The sequence below is a fragment of the Schistocerca piceifrons genome, chromosome 6 (assembly GCF_021461385.2).
Source record: "Schistocerca piceifrons isolate TAMUIC-IGC-003096 chromosome 6, iqSchPice1.1, whole genome shotgun sequence".
Taxonomy (NCBI): Eukaryota; Metazoa; Arthropoda; class Insecta; order Orthoptera; family Acrididae; genus Schistocerca; species Schistocerca piceifrons.
In genome coordinates this window covers 322,195,625-322,219,477 of record NC_060143.1, presented here as the reverse complement: position 1 = coordinate 322,219,477, position 23,853 = coordinate 322,195,625, and the positions used below count along the sequence as shown (strand labels likewise).

Below are 23,853 nucleotides of genomic sequence, written 5' to 3'. Positions count from 1 at the left end.
GGCAGTTGATAGTGAACTGCAGAGTAATCATGTAGATATAGATGTAGATATAGTATCGTAAAAGGTCGGTATATGCAGTACGAAACTGGAACAGTGATAGGCAGGAAGCTTGAATGGGAATATTTGCAAGAAAGGCGATGTTGCTGTTTCCCGTTGAATACGCAAAAGCAATACGATTGGAAATACTGATTTGATTATAGTGTACCACCTATTATTCAGTGATCTGCAAAATATGTGTGAAGACAAAGGTTTCGGTTCCCGCCTGACGCGTAGCAGCTCCTGCCCTCAACGGTTATGAAAGGCCGTTGCATGTCTCACGTGCGGCGGCGTCTGAAGGAAGTGTTGGAGATCCGTAAGTAAACTGAGCAGCCCATTACCAGGACGGTGCATAGGCGCGAAAACAAGCGTTATCTGTGTGCTGTCAGCCACGCTGTGCAGCGGATCTCGGAACCAGCTGTCAGTGCGGAGGGCAGACTGATGCGGATCTGACTAGCTAGTGGCTGCGGCTGGTGGCTGACTGTGTGCTGGAAGCGGCCGGACCGACCCGCTCCTGTGTGGCACCGACACATAGGTACGCTCACCAAAGTGGCACAACTTTCATACGACGTTTTCACTCCGCCAACGTCATTATTACGTTAACGCGTATATATGCATGCCATTTTCTCGCATGATATCCCGCGAACCATTGACGGAGGGAAACGCCCAGTTTCCATATGCCTAGATTTTCGAAAAGTAATTGACAGGGTGCACCACTGCAGAAGTTGCGAGCATACGGAATACGTTCCCAGATATGTGAATGGTTCGAAGACTTCTTAAGTAATACATGGTAGTACGTTGTCCTAGACGGTGAGTGTTCATCAGAGACAAGGGCATCGTCAGGAGTGCCCCAGGGAAGTACGATAGTACCACTATTATTCTCTGCAAGCATAAATGATTTGACTGACTGGATGATGAGCAATCTGCGGCTTTTTGCTGACGATGCTCTGGCGTACGGAAAGGCGTCGTCATGAGAGAGTGTAGGAGGATACAAGATGAATTGGACAATATTTTTAGTTAGTGCGATGAATGGCAGCTACCTCTAAATGCAGCAAGAATATAAGTTAGCGCAGGTGTGTAGGAGAAACAAATCCGTTATATTCGAATACAGCATTAGTAGTGTGCTGCTCTATTAAATATCTAGACTTAACGTTGCAAAGAAGTATGAAATGGAACAAGCATGTAAGGACAGTAACAGGGAAGGCGAATGGTCGAGGTCGGTTTATTGGGAGAATTATAGGAAATTGTGGTTAATCTGTAGAAATTGCATATAGGACACTAGGGCGACCCATTGTCGAGTACTACTCGAGTGTTTGGGATCCCCACCAGGTCGAAGCAATCCAGAGACGGGATACTAGATTTGTTACCGGTAGGTTCGAACAACACGCAAGTGTTATGGAAATGCTTCGGGAACTCAAATTGGAATCCTGAAGGGAAGGCGACTTTCATCTACATCTACATCTACATGGATACTCTGAAAATCACATTTAAGTGCCTGGGAGAGGGTTCATCAAACCACCCTCACAATTCTCTATTATTCCAATCTCGTATAGCGGATGGAAAGAATGAACACCTATGTGTTTCCGTACGAGCTCCGATTTCCCTTATTTTATCGTGGTGATCGTTCCTCCCGATGTAGGCAGGTTTCAACAAAATATTTTCGCATTCGGAGGAGAAAGTTGGTGATAGGAATTCCATGAGAAGACTCAGTCACAACGAAAAACGCCCTTCTTTTAATGATGTCCAACCCAAATCCTGTATCATTTCTGTGGCACTTTCTCCCATATTTCGCGATAATACAAAACGTACTGCCTTTCTTTGAACTTTTTCGATGCACTCCGTCAGTTCTATATGGTAAGGATCCCACACCGCGCAGCAGTATTCTAAAAGAGGACGGACAAACGTAGTGTAGGCAGGCTCCTTAGTAGGTCTGTTACATTTTCTAAGTGTCCTGCCAATAAAACGCAGTCTTTGGTTAGCCTTCCCCACAACATTTTCTATGTGTTCCTTCCAAATTAAGTTGTTCGTAATTGTAATGCCTACGTATTTAGTTGAATTTACGGCTTTTGTATTAGACTGATTTATCGAGTAACTCTAGAAAATTTAGAGAACGGGCATCTCAAGCTGACTGTAGAACGATTCACCTGCCGCAAACGTACATTTCATTGAAAGACCACGAAGATAAGACTGCCGAGATCAGGGATCGTACCGAGGCATGTAGACAGTCGTTTTCCCTGCTGTATTTCCGAGTGGAACAGGAAATAAAACGACTAGTAGCAGTACAGGACACCCTCCGCCACGCACTGTACGATATCTTGTGTAGTATGTATGTAGATGTAGATGTAGATTTATGAGGCAATAATCACGAACGCAATCACAGTGGATCCAGAAAACATCGATCCTGAGAAACCAGACTCGTGCTTTTCTCTCATGACATCCTGAAAGCCACCGACCAAGACAGATGTTTTTTTTCTTGATTTTCGAAATATTTTTGACTTAGTACCACATTTTCTCTTATTAACGAAAGCACGGTCGAATGGAATATCAGATAAAATTTTTGACTGGATTGAGGATTTCTCGGTAGGGAGGACGTAGTATCTTCTTGGACGGAAGTGTTCGACGTATGTAGAAGTAACTCCAGGTTTGCCCCAGGGAAGTGTGTTGGGCTCCTTACTGTTCATACTATACATTAGTTGCCATCCATACAATACTAACAGAAACCTCAGTCTTTCCGCAGATTATCTAGTTGTCTATAATGAAGAACTATCTGAAAATAATTTTCACAGATATTTAGTCATAATTTACGAGAGCTTGTTGAAAAATAATGCTTCCGAATTTTTAACGCGAAATTTCTTAAAAAAATTAAAGTAAAACAAAGGTTATTAACATCGTACACCTTAATTTTTAATGTTTACGTATTTATATCTCAACATGCTCAACCGGGCGACTAAAACGTTTCTCCCAACAAGAGATCAGTTTGTTGATACTGTCACTGTAGAATGTTGACTTAGTTGATGGAACCACAACGACAACTCTGTTTTCACCACATCGTCACTAGCAAAGTGAAGTCCTCGAAAGGGTTCTTTAAGCTTAGGAACAAATGAATGTCTAAGTCGGGACTGTATGGAGGAAGACTGGTGACAGCGAACACAAGTTGTTGAGCTGTTGCAGATGTCGCATTGTCATGCTGAAGGAGAGGGTGCTCGATGTGTGGACGAACTCTTCGAATTCGGAACTCAATTATAACAGCTGTTTCTCACGCACCGACACAGCCACACCACACTCCGCCCTGTTAGACGCTACTTTTCGGAGCCCTCGGGCCTGAGAGGGCTGCAAGTAATAGAGACGAATAATAAATATGTACAATGTTAATAACTTTCTCTTTTTACTTTAAGAGTTTTCACATAAAAAATTCGGAGGCATTTCTTTTCAACACGCATTCGCAAGTAAGATCTTCATGTGTAGCAAAGATTGGCAAGCTGCTTTGAATGATCAGACATGTTAAATTGTGCGCTTCACGAAACTATAAAACTTAGTATCCTATGACTGACGTATCAATAAGTCGCAGTTGGTCAACTCACACACGTACCTGGGTATAACAATGTATAGGAATATGAAGCTGAACGATCACATAGGGCAGGCCAGAGTGGCCGAGTGGTTCTACAGTCTGGAGCCGCGGGACTGCTACGGTCGCACGTTAGAATCCTGCCTCGGGCACGGATGTGTGTGATGTCCTTAGGTTAGTTAGGTTTAAGTAGTTCTAAGTTCTAGGGGACTGATAACCTCAGAAGTTAAGTCCCATAGCGCTCAGAGCCATTTGAACCATTTGATCACGTAGGGTCTGACGCAGGTGAAACACGTGACAGTGTTCGCTTAGTTAGCAGGATTCTAGGGAAATGCAATAAGTCCGGAAAAGAGACTGATTACAAATCTCTCGTGCTACCCATTTCAGAACATTGCTTAAGTATGAGGGAGCTGTACCAAATAAGGTCCGCAGGTGATATTGAGCGTATACAGAGAAGAGCTGCACGAATGGTGACAGGTTTGTTTGACTCACGGAAGAGCACCTTGGAAATGCTGGAAAAATTGTACTGCCAAACTCTTGAAAGAAGAAGCGAACTACCTCTTGGAAGTCTACTAAGAAAGTTTCAAAAACAGGTGTTAAGTGATGAATGCAGGAATATACTAAAAACCCTTACGTGGGGATCGCGAAGACAATATTAGCTAATTACAGCTCGTACACGGGCATTTTCGTAAGCAATAATTGTTTCCGTGAATCATACCTGAATGGCACGGGAAGAAACCCTAACAAACCATGATAAGTACCCTCTGACATGCACTTCACAGTGATTTTCAGGGTGTGTATGTAGATTTATGTGTAGTAAATTGCGTGTTTGGAAGTAAGACATCCTGTAACAAAATCTTTACAACGGGCATTTTCGTAAGCAATCATTATTGCCGTGAATCATACCTGAATGACACGGGAAGAACCCCTAACATACCATGATAAGTACCCTCTGACATGAACTTCACAGTGATTTTCAGAGTGTGGATGTAGATTTATATGTAGTAAATTGCATGTTTGGAAGTAAGACATCCTGTAACAAAATCCTTACAAATAAATTTCAGTCACACATAATAAACAACTTAACTTTGGTCATAAAGCGGTTATCATAATAATATTAACTAATAAGCGCACATAATTATTTTACTGCTAGGCAGGTTAGCAGTTATCATCTGTGACTCAGTACAAAAACAATGCTATCATTTGTCAGCAAGGACAGGAAAACACCTACCTCTGCACCTACATGACTATTCTGTAATTCACCCTTGGCAGAAGGTTCATCGAATAACTTTCAGATTATTTGTCTACCGTTCCACTTTCGAGTGGCACGTAGGAAAAATGAGCAGCTAAATATTTTATACTTCCTCTTGACTTCTGTTATTCTATTATGACGGTCATTTTCCCTGTGTTGGTAGGTGTCAACAAAATATTTCGCATTCGGAGGAGAAAGTTGGTGACCGAAATATCACGAAAAGATCTCGCTGCATCAAAACGACTTTGTTTTACAGGGACCAGTCACATTAATGAGGCCGTCCGCTGTGGCCGAGCGGTTCTAGGCGCTTCAGTCCGGAACCGCGCTGCAGGTTCGAATCCTGCCTCGGTCATAGATGTGTGTGATGTCCTTTGGTTAGTTAGGTTTAAGTAGTTCTAAGTCTAGGGGACTGATGAACTCAGGTGTTAAGTTCCATAGTGCTCAGAGCCATTTGAATCATTTTGAACCACATTAATGGGACCAAAGCGTCTCGGGGGACGCCGGCAACTGTGCAGTTGTTGTCGTAATGTGGACACGGAGCGATTTATCCGACGCCCAAAACGGTATGGTCATTGACTTTCGGCCAAGTGTAGAAGCATTTCCGAAACGGCCGGTTTGTAGACGGTTCACGTGCCGCCGTGGTTAAAGTATACCGTCCATGTTCAAAACCGGAGCCGAGACAACTGTGGTGCACCAAGGGCCATAGATGACAGAGGTGAACGACTGCTGCGGAGATGGATATTGCCGAACTGACCGTCCACTTGAACTAAGACATTACCGAGAGTGTCGCCTCAACGACGGTTCAGCGAACGCTGCTGCTTGCTGGCCTCAGGAGCAAACGCCAGGTTCACGCACCCATCCTGGCTGCTGTTCGTCGGCCGCTAAAGCTTGAATTATCACGCCCGTACAACAACTGGACGCCCGCCGAGTGGTGGCAGCTGATCTTTCCAGATGTATCACGTTTTTGATCCATCGGTTAGGTCACCATTGGCGTGCACGGTCGGAAAGCAAATCGTTGGAAGGGTCCAGGTCGGAGAAGGGAACGTTATGATCTGTACGTTGTCCTCGATGGTGAGTGTTCATCGGAGGTGAGGGTATCATCTGGAGTGCCCCAGGGAATTGTGGTAGGTCCGCTGTTGTCTTCTATGTACATAAATGATCTTTTGGATAGGATGGATAGCAATGTGGGGCTGTTTGCTGATGATGCTGTGGTGTACGGGAAGGTGTCGTCGTTGAGTGACTGTAGGGGGATACAACATGACTTGGACAGGATTTACGATTGGTGTAAAGAATGGCAGCTAACTCTAAATATAGATAAATGTAAATTAATGCAGCTGAATAGGAAAAAGAATCCTGTAATGTTTGAATACTCCATTAGTAGTGTAGCGCTTGACACAGTCACGTCGATTAACTATTTGGGCGTAACATTGCAGAGCGATATGGAGTGGGACAAGCATGTAATGGGGAAGGCGGATAGTCGTCTTCGGTTCATTGGTAGATTTTTGGGAAGATGTGGTTCATCTGTAAAGGAGACCGCTTATAAAACACTAATACGACCTATTCTTGAGTACTGCTCGCGCGTTTGGGATTCCTATCAGGTCGGATTGAGGGAGGACATAGAAGCAATTCAGAGGCGGGCTGCTAGATTTGTTACTGGTAGGTTTGATCATAACGCGAATGTTACGGAAATGCTTCAGGAATTCGGGTGGGAGTCTCTAGAGGAAAGGAGGCGTCCTTTTCGTGAATCGCTACTGAGGAAATTTAGAGAACCAGCAATTGAGGCTGACTGCAGTACAATTTTACTGCCGCCAACTTATATTTCGCAGAAAGACCACAAAGGTAAGATAAGAGAGATTAGGGCTCGTACAGAGGCATATAGGCAGTCATTTTACCCTCGTTCTGTTTGGGAGTGGAACAGGGAGAGAAGACGGTAGTTGTGGTACGAGTTACCCTCCGCCACGCACCGTATGGTGGATTGCGGAGTATGTATGTAGACGTAGATGTAGATCTGCAGACTGTTTTCGTAGCATTCCGTGGGTGGTGTCGTCGTTCTGGAAGTAACAGCGGATGGACACAAGTGTGCATCCATCCTCGGGGACCAAGTTCACCCCTGCGTGCGATTTCGTTTCCTTCGACACCAGCAGCACAATGCAACTTGTTCACACAGCTCGCAGTGTATATGCGTGGCTCGAAGAGCTCCAGGATGAGTTTACCGTAACCCCCTGGCCTCCAAACTCCCCGGATTTAAACTCTTCCGAGAATCTGAGGGACCACCTCGATCAGGCTGTTCGCGTCAAGGATCCTCAGCCGTAAAATATAGCGCAACTGCCCACGGCAGTGGAGTCGCCATGGCTCCACATGCCTGTCGGTACCTTCCAGAACTTCATTGGCTTTCTTCCTGCACCTGTCGTAGCCGTCGCCGCTTCAAAAGAATGTTATTCAGTATTTGACTCATTAACGTGCGTGTAATTATTCGCACTCCAACTCGCATACCATATTCGTGACACTCTTTCCACTATTTCTCAATAGTATAAAACGAGTTGGCTTTCTTTGAAGTATACCGATGGCTTCCGTAAATAATATCTGGTAAGGGCCCGAGACAGCGAAGAAATACTCCAGAGGAGGACGTGCAGGCGTCGTATAGACATTCTCTATTTGCTGTATTTTGTAAGTGTTTTGCCACTAAAACGTAGTCTTCGGTTTGCCTTCCTCACAACATTTTCTATATACTGTTTCCTATTTACACAGATAAGCTCAAATGGTTCAAATGGCTCTAACCACTATGAAACTTAACATCTCAGGTCATCAGTCCCCTGGACTTAGAACTACTTAAACCTAACTAACCTAAGGACATCACACACATCCATGCCCGAGGCAGGATTCGTACCTGCGACCGTAGCAGCAGCGCGGTTCCGGACTGAAGCGCCTAGAGCTGCTTGGCCACATCGGCCGGCTCACTGATAAGCCAAAACATTAAGACCACTGCCCACCACGAGGTTGGTTGTCGCCTGGTTGGGGGTACGTGACGTGGTAACAAAAGTATATAAGTGGAGCAGACACGGACGGGGGATCAGCCTAGCGAATATTTGTGCTCCAAATGGGGAAATCCACTGACATAAACGATTCTGACAGAGGACAGATTATTATTACCTAGAGTCTGTGAACGAGTATCTCCAAAACGGCTAAGCTGGTCGATTTTTCACGCGTCGCCGTAGTGAGCATTTACGGAAAAAGGTGGGAGGACAGTGAAACTACCATTAGGTGCTAAGTGGCTGGACGTCCACGACTTTTCACAGAACGTAGGATTCGGAGGCTTGCCTGCTTGTAAGGTAGGAGAGGTAGTGATCTGTGACATCTTTGCCGAAAGAGCACAATGCTGGTGCACGCACAAGTGTTTCGGAGCACACCGTTCATCGTACATAGCTGAGTTCCTCAGGAGACGTCATCTGTGTGTTCACATCTTGGCCCAAAGACGAGACCATCGGGATTCGACGACCGATCAATGGAAACGGGTCGGCCCTTCAGATGAATCACATTTTTGCTACGCTACGTCGATTGCCGTCATCGAGGTGAAAGGCAGCTCGAAAAGTACAGAGTGCCACGGACGCAGGCTTGTGGGAGCAGTATTATGCTGTGGGAGACATTCTCCTACGCTTGCATGGGACCTGTGGTAGATGTAGAAGACACGCTGACAGCTGCGAACCACCTGCATCCGTTCATGCTTGACGTCTTCCCCGACGGAGATGTCATCCTTCAGAAGGATAACTGTCCGTGTCTCCGAGTCTCAACCGTGCTACAGTGGTTTGAGGAGGGTGAATTCACGTTGACGTTTTGTTCACCAAATTCGCCTGATGTAAATCTTATGGAACCCATGGGTCACTATCGGGCTCGATTACTGCGTACGCAAATCAGCGGCCCCTTATGTACGTGAATTACATGGCCTGTTCGTAGACATCTAATGTCACGTACCTCCACAAACCTACCAAATAGCTGTCGGATCTATGACACGCCCGCCGGCTGAAGTGGCCGAGCGGTTCTAGGCGCTACAGTCTGAAACCACGAGAACACTACGGTCGCAGGTTCGAATCCTGCCTCGGGCAGGGATGTGTGTGATGTCCTTAGGTTAGTTAGGTTTAAGTAGTTCTAAGTTCTAGGGGACTGACGACCGCAGCTGTTAAGTCCCATTTGAACCATTTTTGTGATACGCAGACGGAAAGACAAGCTATTAAACAGGTGGCCATACTGTTTTGGCTCATCGCTGTAAGTTGTTCGTAATTGTAATTCCTAGGTATTTAGTTGAACTGACAGCTAGTAAATGAGAGTGTGATTTATCGCGTAACTGAAATTTAACGGAATCCTTTTAGTGCTCATATGGAGGACGTCACACAGACTGTAATTAGACCAGCATTTCATTCCTGGCACAAATGTATAGCAGGTTTTCTTTGTATTACGGTTGGTTGTTTTGGTTTGCCGTTATACCAAGAATTACAATAAATAAATGTATTATTTTCTATTTCAACTATGCATCGTGTGTACGATAACTTGTTATGATTTGAAAATATTAGAAAGGTAGCGTATATGGTACGTATTTAAAGTGCTACTATGGCTACATGCCTGCCACTTACCTGATTACAATAACAATATTACTCCAGATTTCACATTTCACGAAAACACACACTCGCACTCCCTCTCTCTCTCTCTCTCTCTCTCTCTCTCTCTCTCTCTCACACACACACACACACACACACACACATACACACACACACACACACGCACGTGCTCATGTTAAGCCACTCGATTACAACGTTCGTTTGTTAAGTATAATTCTGCATTTACTTGTAAATGTCGACATTATGAGCGTAAACAGTCGGAAAGACCCCACTATCGTTTTATTGTACCACTGGAGACCAAGCACACGAAACAGCCACAACCGTAAAAAATCTAATACGAAACTTCTTGTCAGATAAAAAAATGTGTCGGAAGGATGCCAGAGTGAGATCCATTTGAAGAATTCTCAGGAAATGTAATTATTCCACCTTGTTGTCCGACTGCTCTTCAGTCGGGAGTGTCTATTTTGCAGTAGTAGGTGACTAAGTGTTGCAGTCGTCACGACGCTTTTCTGGGCCGAGCTGGACTTAGTTCTCCCCCAAAAATATGGATTTAGGTTTACCGCGGTATCCAAAAACAGCAGAAGGAAGATGTCAGTGAGGTCCTTATCTCTTTGGTTCCTTTCTCCGAAACCGTGCTTCAACCGTAATGATCTCTTATCCGATGGGACGTTAAAAGCTAAAACTCGCCTTCAGAAGTAAAATAATCTCGACATTTGAAAGTAAACTAACTTCGTGGCGACTAAAGATCTTGTTGAATACTAAAAAGCTTTATGAATACTAAAAATCTTCTTGAAATAAAGAACTTCTTGAAAACTAAAAAACTTAGAAACTTCAAAAAAGACTTGAAAACTGAAAAAAATATTGGAAACTAAAAGCTTCGTGAAAATTAAAACCCTCCTTGACAGATCAGATTCTCCTTGAAAACTACAATTATTTTTCAAATTAAAATCGTTCTTTAAACCAAAACTATGCTTGAAACTAAAAATTTTACTGGAAATGAAATACCAACGTTGAGTCAATGTGTGTAGATGAGTGCTAGTTATGATGCAGGTAGCGTAATCCAGAGGAAATCTGGAAATGTTTCCACTTAATTGTGATTGAGCTTATTTTGCATTAATCACTCTTTTTAAAGCACACAGTAGACGCACTCTCCAGTGTTTGGATTTCTTTTGCATAAGACATAAGTTAAAAAACGTGTAAAAATCCGTACGTAATAATTATTTTTGGCTACGGGAAAAAAATCTCCATGCTGGTATCGATGCATCCTCTTTTGTCATGAGATTCGGCACGGTCCTGTTAGTGAGGACCAGCGTTTTCCATGTACAATTCCAGATCACACATTGTTCTTCGTAGTCCATTTAGCCACCGAGGTACTTCTCGTTCTGTATATCATGAAATGACTATGGCGGTAAAATCAATACTCGAACTTACACGGAACTTACCGGCTGTCGTTCATCTGTGCGACATTCTTGAGTGCGACAGGAGAATGGGTGGGAGTGGTGAAGTTATGTGGACATGGGAGAGAAAGGGTGGGGGCGGCGGATCAGGAAGAGCTCGCTGAACACGTCACGCACTCTGATATCGTAATGTGGAGAGCGGAATATTGATTCGAATTTAGATTGCACGCTCATGGGTTCACTTGTTTTAAGAGAGTAGTGTAATATATTGCAGCCTTTTTCTACATTTTTCTATTCTAGATCCATACCACTTAACTTTTATTGATTATTTTCCACAAATCATCAAAAAGCTAAAAAAGATGACTGGGGTTCTTTGAAGATTGGGCAGTCGTATCGTGGTATTCCAGTGGACTCATCGGTACTCTGGAACGTCGTATTACTGTCGAGGACTATGTGACCATTTTAGTTGACCGAGCCCATCCTATGGTACAATGTTTGATCTACAATGGTGTTGTTGTGTTTAAAGGCGATAGTCCCCCTGTTCACTCAGCTCACATTCTCCAGTACTCGCACTGTGAGCACCAGGATAAATGGTCCCATCTCCACTGGCCAGCGGCCACCAGATCTCAATATTACTGAGCATTTGTGGTCTGCTTTGAAGAGAAGGGTACGCAATCGCTACCCACCTCCATCATCGTTACTTCAACTTGCCACTATTTCGCTGGAAGTATGGTAGAATATTCCCTTGAAAACTACACAGGACCTGTATTTATCCATTCCAAGATGACTGGAAGCGGCTTCGGATGCCAACACTTTTCCTACATCGTCACAGATATGGTAATGTGTTGTGTTTGTTAGGTTTACATATTTTTGTCCACTCCCTGTAATTTAAACTGTATTGGTAAAAGAACCCATAAAAATAGTAATTTACAAGTCTAAAGATCAGAGTTCATGCACTGGAGGCGAAAATGCGGAGCACTACGTCGATTACCTCAAATATTGTGTAGTTTCAATCTCAGCGATTATTATTTTTTTTGGGTCATCAGTCTTCTAACAGGTTTGATGCGGCACACCACGAATTCCTCACCTCTGCCAACCTCTTCATCTCAGAGTAGCGCTTGCAAACTACGTCCTCAATTATTTGCTGGATGTATTCCAAACTCTGTCTTCCTCTACAGTTTTTGCCCTCTACAGTTCCCTCTAGCACCATGGAAGCCATTTCCTCATGTCTTAACAAATGTCCTATCATCCTTCTCCTTATCAGTGTTTTCCACATATTCCTTTCCTCTTCTATTTTGCCTCCTCATTCCTTACCTTATCAGTCCACCTAATTTTTAACATTCGTCGGTAGCACCACATCTCAAATGCTTCGATTCTCTTCTGTTCCGGTTTTCCCACAGTCCATGTTTCACTACCATACAATGCTGTACTCCAGATGCACGTTCTCAGGAATTTATTCTACGAATTGAGACCTATGTTTGATACTAGTAGACTTCTCTTGGCCAGGAATGCCCTTTTTCCATTGCTAGTCTGCTTTTGATGTCCTCCTTAATCCTTCCGTCATCGGTTATTTTGCTGCCTAGGTAGTTGAATTCCTTAACCATCTACTTCGTGACCATCAATCCTGATGTTAAGTTTCTGGCTGTGCTCATTTCTGCCACTTCTCATTACTTTCGTCTTTCTTCGATTTACTCTCAATCCATATTCTGCATCATTAGATTGTCCATTCCATTCAATAGATCATATAATTCTTCTTCACTCAGTGTTTACAGGGCTCAAACGTGGCTCTTTTTTTATAATTAGCAATTGTACTGGATCTCTGTTTGCACATTCCACATCTTTAATGTCAGAGCCAACGATCACCGAAGCCAATATTCCCATGGAGTTTCAAATATTTCGGCCTTGTATTAGATCTGAACGTGTCCACAATGATGGCTGACTGCTCACTGGCGGTTTGTCGTCAGTTGGCAAGCTCGGCACCCGTCTTCTACCTTTTCAATTGGCGAACTTTTGTCTCCTTGACAAAGAAGTACATCCCTCCAAGTTTTCTTAGCCTGTCGATATAGTTTTATTGGCCCTTCAAATAAACGTATGACCATACTACGTTTTCACACGTTTTATTACATAAGTACAGAAATGGTTCATGCTTAATACAAAACAAGAAATAAAAATAAACAGTAACAAAATATACACGAATATAGGTAGGGCATAGTCAATAGATGCTTCAAAATTATAAATGACATAAATCGTTTGTGGTACAGGTTGGGAATATGCAGATAGAAAAGTTGTGAAGTTGCTTCAGCCAGTATACTATTAAGATGGTGCATACGTTCGTAGCGTTTCTGTTTTGCATTTTGGTATTCCGGTTGCTGTGGGTTTATTTATCGATTGTCATTTTTATTTGTAGTGCACTGTTGCTATATGAGTTAACATATTGTCATTTCGCCACTTGGAGATAGTGGGTGGAGCTGTGGACGCTAAAAAATGGATTGACAAGTGGAGAAATCGTAAAATTTCCAACATATTCTTGTGTTTGAGTTCAATAGAGGGGTGACAGCAGCGGAGGCAACCAAAAACAATTGTGCCGTGTGTGGGGATAATGCCATTGGACACGGCGCGGCAAGAAAATGATTTTCTCGTTTTGAGGAGTATTAGTCCAGTGAAACTGTCAGAAAAAAAGTCTGTACCTTGCAAAAGGTGGGGTAGAAGATTTTATTTTTTTAACTCGTTCATATTGTTGGAAAGGTTAGAAAACCAAGTTTTGCCAACAAAATTTCTCTTTGGAAAACTTTCTGCAGTCAAAAAACTTCGAAAATTTCGGACTTTTTTCAGTTTTTTCAAAATATATCAGTTTCATTTGCTCATATCGCTTTGATGTCTATTTTCTTTTTTAAAGAGCACAAAATTCTCTACAAATTTGATTCTTACCACTTTTTTCTACTCCCAGTATCTAAGGCGCTACAGCGCGTCAAAAAATACCAATTTTTCAAATTTCGAGCAAAGTGGCAAATTACCTAATTTTTGAACACTGTTATTTCAGTTTCTATTTGTGTAGTATAAACATATTACTCATCATGTTATTCATTGGAATTTACCATCTCACTCTGCTGCAGGGCCAGGACAAACAGCATCATATTCAGCAACTACGAACACATCCTTGTCGGATTGCGTGAAGTTTATTTGTGTTACAATATGTAATACGATTGCATGCAGGTGCCGTACATTTTCTACAGTTGATTGACGTTAATGATCAGTTATAAGAAAAAGTATTTAGGAATTGATTGGTTTTCAGTGCGCCCTCCCTTCTCTGAAAGTGATTTTTTAATGTCTATCAGCAGTGGTGTTGTCGGAACGGAGGATGTTAATTGTCGTATATGTCACGAAGAGGGGGAAAAAGGCATGAAAAGAATAGTTGGTGACAATTTCCACGATGTAAAGTTCCGTAGAAAAGATAAAGTTGTGACTCTCCTTTCTACGTTCAATTCTGTAAAAGCTGGGAGCACTAAAATTACTCCTGTTGATCCTTTAACTCTTTTCCAAAGGATTTGTTTAATGAAACAAAGTGAAGAAGAGTTAAAAGCCTTTCTGAAATATGAACTTGCTCCTTACCCAATGTCCCTATTCTCAGAAAAAGGCATGCGAAAAGGAACATAATCTTCATTCTACAATGCCTTCGTTCCAGTGGAAGATGTGAAGTCAGATGGACCGAGTAAATTTTTTCTCATTGATGGAGGGTACCTTATCCACAAAGTGACTTGGACTCGAAATGTTTGATTTAAAGTCAATAGCCAAAGCTATGTTTCTTACCAGCAACGTCATTTTGGATCTCAATTTGCTATTGTATTTGATGGGTATCCATGTGAGGGAGACAAATGTAGCACAAAGAGTGCTGAGAGGATTCGTAGGTCCAAAAAACATTCTTCGGTTGACGTTGTGGTTGAATCAGAGATGGTGAACCAAGTCCCTCAGGACAAGTTCTTGAACAAAGAACGAAACAAGATGCGTTTGATCACACTTCTTAAAAAGGAATTTCTGGAGTGTAGCATTGAAGTGCACCAGGCACGAGAAGTTGCTGACGTTATGATTCTAACATCTGCCATTTGAAGAAGCAAAGATTTTGGAAGTGTTGTCATTGTAGGAGAAGATGTTGACCTGCTTGTGCTCATGACCGGTTTGGGGCAAGGCACTGAAAACTTATTTTTCTTAAAGCCAGGAAGAGGAAATGCAGAAGACAAGTGGTTTTCCACTGCATCTTACGAGTTTGACAGTGAATATATTCTGTTCACTCACGCCTTTAGCGGATGTGATACAACATCCGCTTTTTTGTTCAAGGAAAAATTAAGTGCTGCAATATTGTTGCGAAAAATGAACACCTAACCTCAGCGCTTTGCACCTTCATTAACCACATGCTACCCGTGAAGAAATAATAACAGCAGGAGAACAGGTTACTATCGCATTGTATAGTAGAGGTGTCAGCAGTTCCCACACACTAGACCATTTGCAGTACCAGCTATTCGCCAAGTCTGCCACAAAAAGCAAACTGAATCTTGCACGGTTGCCACCTACACAAGATGCTGCACAACATCATTCGTTGCGGACTTACCAACAAGTCCAAAGCTGGATGGGAAACTGGAAACCTTCTGAGAAATGGGGCTGGAATCACAGTGACCACGGCTCAATACCCGTTATAATGAGCCAAGATCCAGCACCTGAAGCACTTCTTCACATTGTTTCATGCTCATGCAAGCTGAACTGTGGCGGAACGTGCTCCTGCAGAAAAGCGGGTTTGAAATGTTCTTCAATTTGCAAGAAGTGTATTGGGGTCAACTGTGAAAACGTGCCAAAATATTTATATGAAGACAGTGAAGAAGATGTTATGGAGGATGATGAGGCTATCGCTGACGAAATCAACGAACTTGCTTAGACTGACTCGCTGTTTAAAGAAGAGGTCAATCTGGGATCAACTCTATGTACAGACCCTGAATCAGTAACTGAAGGTATTTCTGGTGACACTGAGGAACCTGGCCCATCAAAACGCTGGAAGTGATGCTCATATCTGTCTCGAGTGCGCTAAAGTGCGATATTCCAGGTATCACACACCCAGAACTGTCAACATTTTTTAGTAACTGACAATGCATTTTAATTGTAATAAAGCTACTTATTTTTAATGTCAACTGTGTGGCTTTTATACACAAGAATAATTACCTACCTAATTAGGTTGCCTATTGCAGCTAATAATAGTTCAGTTTCCTCAGACAAATTATTTTGTGTGCGTGTGTGTGTGTATGTGTGTGTGTGTGTGTGTGTGTGTGTGTGTGTGTGTGTGTGTGTGTATTTGTGTGTGTCTATGTCCCTTAATGATGTATTTTTATATTTATAGTTTTACATATACCTGGGCTGAGGTGGCTCATAGTGAATTTCAGGTAGTGTGTAAGAATCGCAATAGTTGGGTGCCCACCAATCCTCATGTTGCATACAGAGAAATTGAATACCTGAAAGTGAGGTGGTAAATTCCAACATATAACATGATGTATAATGTATTTATACTACACAAACAGAAACTGAAAAAATAGTGTTAAAAAATAAGGTATCTTGCCACTCTGCTCAAAATTTGAAAAATTGGTATTTTTTGAGGCGCTGTAGCGCCTTAGATATTGGGAGTAAAAAAAATGGCAAGCATCAAATTTCTAGAGAATTTTGTGCTCTTTAAGAAAGAAAATAGACGTTAAAGCGATAGGAGCAAAAAAACGGAGATATTTTTAAAAAACTGAAAAAAGGCCGAAATTTTCCAAGTTTTTTGACTGCAGAAAGTTTTCCCAAGCGAAATTTTGTTGGCAAAACTCAGTTTTTTAATCTTTCCAACCATATGAACGAGTGGAAAAAATAAATTCTTCTACCCCACCTTTTGCAAGGTATATCTGCTATTTGACTGGACTATATCGCTTTGTCATTAGTGACTCTCGATGTTCAGGAAGATCATTGGGGTTTCATTAATATCGTTTAAACACATTAACCCACAATGATCCACGTCAGAGTATTCGGGAAATGGCAGACGTGGTGAACTGATCTTTTTACCTTTGTGCGGCATTTGAAAAATCGGGTGTATGGGTATTGCATTCTCTAAGCTAAAAATCACAATAATCGGCGGGTGAGCATATGTGCTTCTCTGCTTGCTCGTCATTAATTGGCTTGTGAACAACATCGACCGTTCCTATCCTGTATTGTTACTGGCGACGGGACATGGCGTCTTTATGGTAACACAAGAAATGAAAGAGGAAGCCGCCTGGTAGAATTTTGCACAGAGCACAACTTAATCATAGCTAACACTTGGTTGAAGAATCATGATAGAAGGTTGTATACATGGAAGAACCCTGGAGATACTAAAAGGTATCAGATAGATTATATAATGGTAAGACAGAGATTTAGGAACCAGGTTTTAAATTGTAAGACATTTCCAGGGGCAGATGTGGACTCTGACCACAATCTATTGGTTATGACCTGTAGATTAAAAACTGAAGAAACTGCAAAAAGGAGGGAATTTAAGGAGATGGGACCTGGATAAACTGAAAGAACCAGAGGTTGTGCAGAGTTTCAAGGAGAGCATAAGGGAACAATTGACAGGAATGGAGGAAAGAAATACAGTAGGAGAAGAATGGGTAGCTTTGAGGGATGAAGTAGTGAAGGCAGCAGAGGACCAAGTAGGTAAAAAGACGAGGGCTAGTAGAAATCCTTGGGTAACAGAAGAAATATTGAATTTAATTGATGAAAGGAGAAAATATAAAAATGCAGTAAATGAAGCAGGCAAAAAGGAATACAAACGTCTCAAAAATGAGATCGACAGGAAGTGCAAAATGGCTAAGCAGGCATGGCTAGAGGACAAATGTAAGGATGTAGAGGCTTATCTCACTAAGGGTAAGATAGATACTGCCTACAGGAAAATTAAAGAGACCTTTGGAGATAAGAGAACCACTTGTATGAACATCAAGAGCTCAGATGGAAACCCAGTTCTAAGCAAAGAAGGGAAAGCAGAAAGGTGGAAGGAGTATATAGAGGGTCTATACAAGGGCGATGTACTTGAGGACAATATTATGGAAATGGAAGAGGATGTAGATGAAGATGAAATGGGAGATACGATACTGCGTGAAGAGTTTGACAGAGCACTGAAAGACCTGAGTCAAAACAAGGCCCCCGGAGTAGACAACATTCCATTGGAACTACTGACGGCTTTGGGAGAGCCAGTCCTGACAAAACTCTACCATCTGGTGAGCAAGATGTATGAAACAGGCGAAATACCCTCAGACTTCAAGAAGAATATAATAATTCCAATCCCAAAGAAAGCAGGTGTTGACAGATGTGAAAATTACCGAACAATCAGTTTAATAAGCCACAGCTGCAAAATACTAACACGAATTCTTTACAGACGAATGGAAAAACTAGTAGAAGCCGACCTCGGGGAAGATCAGTTTGGATTCCGTAGAAATACTGGAACACGTGAGGCAATACTGACCTTACGACTTACCTTAGAAGAAAGATTAATGAAAGGCAAACCTACGTTTCTAGTATTTGTTGACTTAGAGAAAGCTTTTGACAATGTTGACTGGAATACTCTCTTTCAAATTCTAAAGGTGGCAGGGGTAAAATATAGGGAGCGAAAGGCTATTTACAATTTGTACAGAAACCAGATGGCAGTTGTAAGAGTCGAGGGGCACGAAAGGGGAGCAGTGGTTGGGAAGGGAGGGAGACAGGGTTGTAGCCTCTCCCCGATGTTATTCAGTCTGTATATTGAGCAAGCAGTAAAGGAAACAAAAGAAAAATTCGGAGTAGGTATTAAAATCCATGGAGAAGAAATAAAAACTTTGAGGTTCGCCGATGACATTGTAATTCTGTCAGAGACAGCAAAGGACTTGGAAGAGCAGTTGAACGGAATGGATGGTGTCTTGAAGGGAGGATATAAGATGAACATCAACAAAAGCAAAACGAGGATAATGGAATGTAGTCGAATTAAGTCGGGTGATGTTGAGGGTATTAGATTAGGAAATGAGACACTTAAAGTAGTAAAGGAGTTTTGCTATTTGGGGAGCAAAATAACTGATGATCGTCGAAGTAGAGAGGATATAAAATGTAGACTGGCAATGGCAAGGAAAGCGTTTCTGAAGAAGAGAAATTTGTTAACATCGAGTATAGATTTAAGTGTCAGGAAGTCATCTCTGAAAGTATTTGTATGGAGTGTAGCCATGTATGGAAGTGAAACATGGACGGTAAATAGTTTGGACAAGAAGAGAATAGAAGCTTTCGAAATGTGGTGCTACAGAAGAATGCTGAAGATTAGATGGGTAGATCACATAACTAATGAGGAAGTATTGAATAGGATTGGGGAGAAGAGAAGTTTGTGGCACAAGTTGACCAGAAGAAGGGATCGGTTGGTAGGACATGTTCTGAGGCATCAAGGGATCACCAATTTAGTACTGGAGGGCAGCGTGGAGGGTAAAAATCGTAGGGGGAGACCAAGAGATGAATACACTAAGCAGATTCAGAAGGATGTAGGTTGCAGTAGATACTGGGAGATGAAGAAACTTGCACAGGATAGAGTAGCATGGAGAGCTGCATCAAACCAGTCTCAGGACTGAAGACCACAACAACAACGAAGGACACGGAAGGAATGGTAGAGCCCAAGGAGAAACTCCCTGTACAGAGACCTGCACACATCCACAAAAGGCAATGTTATGCATCTGGTGGAACAGCGACGGTGTGGTGTACTACGAATTGCTTCCTCGAGCTGTAGCCATCACTGCTGTAATTTATTGTCAACAGCTGGAATGTCTTGTAGACGCAGTCCAAGAACAACGACCAGGAAGACTGCGTGGAGTGATGGTACCCGACGATAACGCCCGCCCGCATTATGCCAGACTGACAAAAAGGACTGTACAGTTGGACTGGGAAGTCATTTTGCACCCACCTTATTCACCTGACCTTGCGACCTCAGGTTTTCACCTTTCCCGCTCTCTGTCAAACAATCTTCAAGGAACTTCCTTCCCGGATGAAAATGCGCTCTGAACATGACTTGACGAGTTCTTCGCCTCAAAACCACGTGATTTTTACATTCGTTGAATCGAAAAGTTACCCTAGCTTTGGCAGACTGTTGCAAATAGTAAGGGAGATTATATTATTTATGACTAAAGCCTCTGTTACGTGTATCTGTGGTGACTTACGGGAATACACTACGAACATATGCACTTACCTAATGCTTTGCTTCCTCGTTTGCAAACGGTGACCGGCAGTGGGCTGCGATGGAGACGTCGTCGGCAGCAGCTGCAGCCCTGATGGGCGGCGTCGACTACGCCGTGTTCGCTGGCATGCTGGGAGTGAGCGCCGCCATCGGCGTCTACTACGGCTTCTGCGCGCCCGCATCCAGCGCTGACGAGTACCTCATGGGAGGCCGCTCCATGAAGACCTTCCCCATAGCCATGTCACTCATCGCCAGGTGAGAACATTTCTCTCTGTATAACGATATGTTTACGTAATGTGTATATACAAACATACAGTTATAAATGTCCCCGTTCGTAGTCGCTAATTATAACAATATGTTTACTTTTGTGCTGTAACATCCAGCTATAATCAGCGGTGGAAATATATTTGCGAACGCCGACCGTGTGCGGCTGGTTCTTGGTGGATCGTCTGATCGGTCGGAAGTTGCATTGCAGAGGAGAGTAAATGCCAATTCAAAATATAATTATTTTTGGATAGCTCAACATGAATTCCCCAAGGGACCGTAGTTTATCATGCATTTACCACTAGAATATGGCGCGGAGAAAATATTTCGCCGCATGCAACTTCCGTCCGATTTCGAAGAAAGAATTCGTGACTGTGAACTCTCTATTTGGCAGAAACATAAAGAAAATTAAATAACTTCATGAAGAAGTGAGACATAGATTCTATACTAAATAAATAGTCCATACACCAGTTCCATTTAACTCTGAATTTATGGTAATCAGTAGATGAACTTATACTGCAATGAAGGATTTAACATGGATGCTGTTTTGACTGGCACTTCTCTTCTCGTAATGAAAACAATTCCTTTGACGTTTTCACATACACGTCGCACAATAAATCTACTGCTATGCAGTATTGCACTTTTACTACTGTACTTTTACTTTACACCAAAATAATATTATTTTTAACAATAATAATACGGTGGCAAGACATGCGCGTCCGACACAAGTTACAAGAGACAAGAGAAGAATGAGTAATTGAGTAACTGTTCATCGAGAATATCTCGCACATCAAAAAAATGTGTAAAAGTGTTCTTCTTCTGCCCGTTTTTCGGACCGCGGTTTTCAAAGTCATTAACTCACTGCATCTCTGACGGCGCTTCGACAATAAACACGTTACGTCACAGGACGTTCACATTTTACATTCTAGCAAAATTATTTGCTAGCTGTAGCTGTTCCTGAGCGACTGCTCGATTAGTGAATGATTTAAAATGATAAGGCAATCACATAATGTTACATCTGCGACCACTCTACGTGACTGCCACCAGCGCCTATGACAACCTCATTGGAGACTGCATCACGAACAACTTCCCCGTAGCCCCATTGTTCGTCAGGTGAGTGTCTTTCTCTATGCGTTGGTTCGTGCCTGCGTACCACCAGTGCCAACCAGCATCTCATTGGAGGCTGCTCCATGGCTCTGTTCCAATAACTCTGTTAATCAATGACATGCAAGTACACTTCTCTGAAGTACAGCTTCTGTGCGACAACCATTGTTGCGATGGCTGACTCGTGGGAGGAGGAGAAAGAGATTAGTGTTTAACGTCCCGTCGACAGTGAGGACATTAGTGACGGAGTATAAGCTCGGATTAGGGAAGGATAGGGAAGGAGACCGACCCTGCCCTTTGAAAGGAACCGTCCCGGCATTTGTCTGAAGCGATTTACGGAAATCATGGAAAACCTAAATCAGGGTGGCTGGACGCGGATTTGAACCGTCGTCTTCCCGAATGCGACTGCAGTGCGCTAACCAATGCTCTCTCATGGGAGGCTGCTACATTTGTACCATATACCTCATTCACATCTCTGTGTTTGAGACTTTTGTAGGGACTCTCTAGTAGCGGATAAAGTCGACAAATATCACACAGTATATACTCGTATGACTTGTCCTTTAATTATTTTACTAACTGGTATAATAAAATTTAAGTAATACAGAATAATACATAAGCAAATCACAATTTTATTTACATTGTATATAGTTTTACAATATTTTATCTCTTCTTGTACACAGTTATAGTTTATGCTAGTTATCCCTTTCATGCTGATTTATTCACTCGTAATTTTATTCATCTTTTGCGAGGGTTGTTTCTACAGGCTTCTGCAATACTTGAAAGTGAATTCATTCAGTCATACCATTTCACCAATAATCTTACCTTGTTAAGTTTCTTAACTCCCTAAGCAATTTTAGTAAATATACACATTTACACACATAAAATCCTATGAAAGACGGAGGGTTTAATATCTTTACATATATTTCTTCATGATTTCCTATTGATAAACACTTTCCTAATCTTTACTACTCTTTTTCGAAGGTAAGTCATGCGTTTGATAAATCTGTTCTTCAAGATCTACAGGCAGTTTTTAATCTTCGGGTTTATTTCTTTTGTTGGCCAGTCTTCAACCGTCACTTGGAACAGAAAATTATTAAATAGTTCCACGACTAAGTGTTCAACGATACAATTTTGTTTTAAATGTATTTATTATCCTCCTGCGTCCTGAAGACACATACAATCTCCTATTTTAATGAAAATCTATTTCTGAGCTACTACATGTATAAAACAAAATATATTTGGTTTTTTAAATTCTTTTTGATTAGATTTTACAGGTACAGCTAGGCCTTCAGGGCCCATTCGGAGGGAGTTTAGATCATGTTTCATACCCGTGGACTCAAGTAGTACATAATTTACATGAAAGGAAAAAAACACATTATGTTCTTACTTTGAAAATTTAATCTTTAACTAGTGTGATTTTCTGATTACATACTGTGAAACTTCAAGAAACACTTGCTTTCACTTGTGATGCATTAAAATACCTTGAAATCTGTACAACGATTAAAGGTGAGACCCTCACATCTTCTGAACCTACAACTCGATGTGCGCTTCTGGTGAGAATTTCTCGTCCGTGGCAAGTCTAAAGCGTTTGATGACATAGACTGAACTGATAGCATCGCCTGAGGTACTCTTGCTGTCCATCGGCCTCTTCTGAACTGTTATCACCTTTTTCAGCAGGCCTCTCATAGTTGGTCGTATTTTGAGTTCTATCAAGTTTCAATGCGTAATATTGCATTATATCCCTTCTTGCCCATTTATTTTCGATTGCACCCCGTCTGCATTCTAGCAACGCAGCAGCTATGGCGAAGTCCACAAAATGGTGTATTATTCTTACTGTCCACTTTTTTGTTCTCCCTCTCATTGCGTACTTCCCTACAACCCTGACAAATAGATCTAATTCGCCCACAAAATAATTGTACAGGGTATAGCGTTTGTCCTAGAAATGCTCACGTTTTGCATTCTTCTTTCATTTTGAGACAATCCTGCAACCAATTAGAGTATGAATATAACCTCAATTATGCATTTCGTCAACGTAAGAAAACACATACTTGATATTTAGGCGTAAGTATTTCAGCGCACACCTGCAAATTGATATGGCTTGCATATGCTATTGTAGTAATAGAGTCCCGGGGTATATTGGGTGATACAATGCACGAAACTGTTCCTTAGTAATTGTAATATCACTTTCAAGCTCTGGATTTTGCGTCATGTTAGTTCGAAGGCATTTTAAATACAAGATACAAAAACATCCGAAGTAATAACAATTGTTAAAGCTGTTTTATCTGCCTTTGTTGTTTCACTTGTCGTTGCAGTACAAAATTCGCTACTACTGAACCCGGTTGCCACTTGCTGGGATCGTTGAGAATGTGAAACAAGTGACAGACAGATGGAGAGCTTGT

At 42.1% G+C, this 23,853-nt stretch overlaps 1 protein-coding gene across 1 annotated transcript in view; it reads left to right on the top strand.

Annotated features, from left to right (window-relative positions):
- Window positions 1–436: 436 nt before the first annotated feature.
- The window catches only part of LOC124803003 (sodium-coupled monocarboxylate transporter 1-like), a 180,532-nt gene continuing 157,115 nt past the window's right edge, over window positions 437–23,853 (top strand). The window contains exons 1-2 of the mRNA XM_047264110.1: window positions 437–571; window positions 20,139–20,341. Of these exons, the coding sequence (XP_047120066.1) occupies window positions 20,148–20,341 (194 nt within the window). The 5' untranslated portion in view covers window positions 437–571; window positions 20,139–20,147. The remainder of the gene's footprint in view (window positions 572–20,138; window positions 20,342–23,853) is intronic.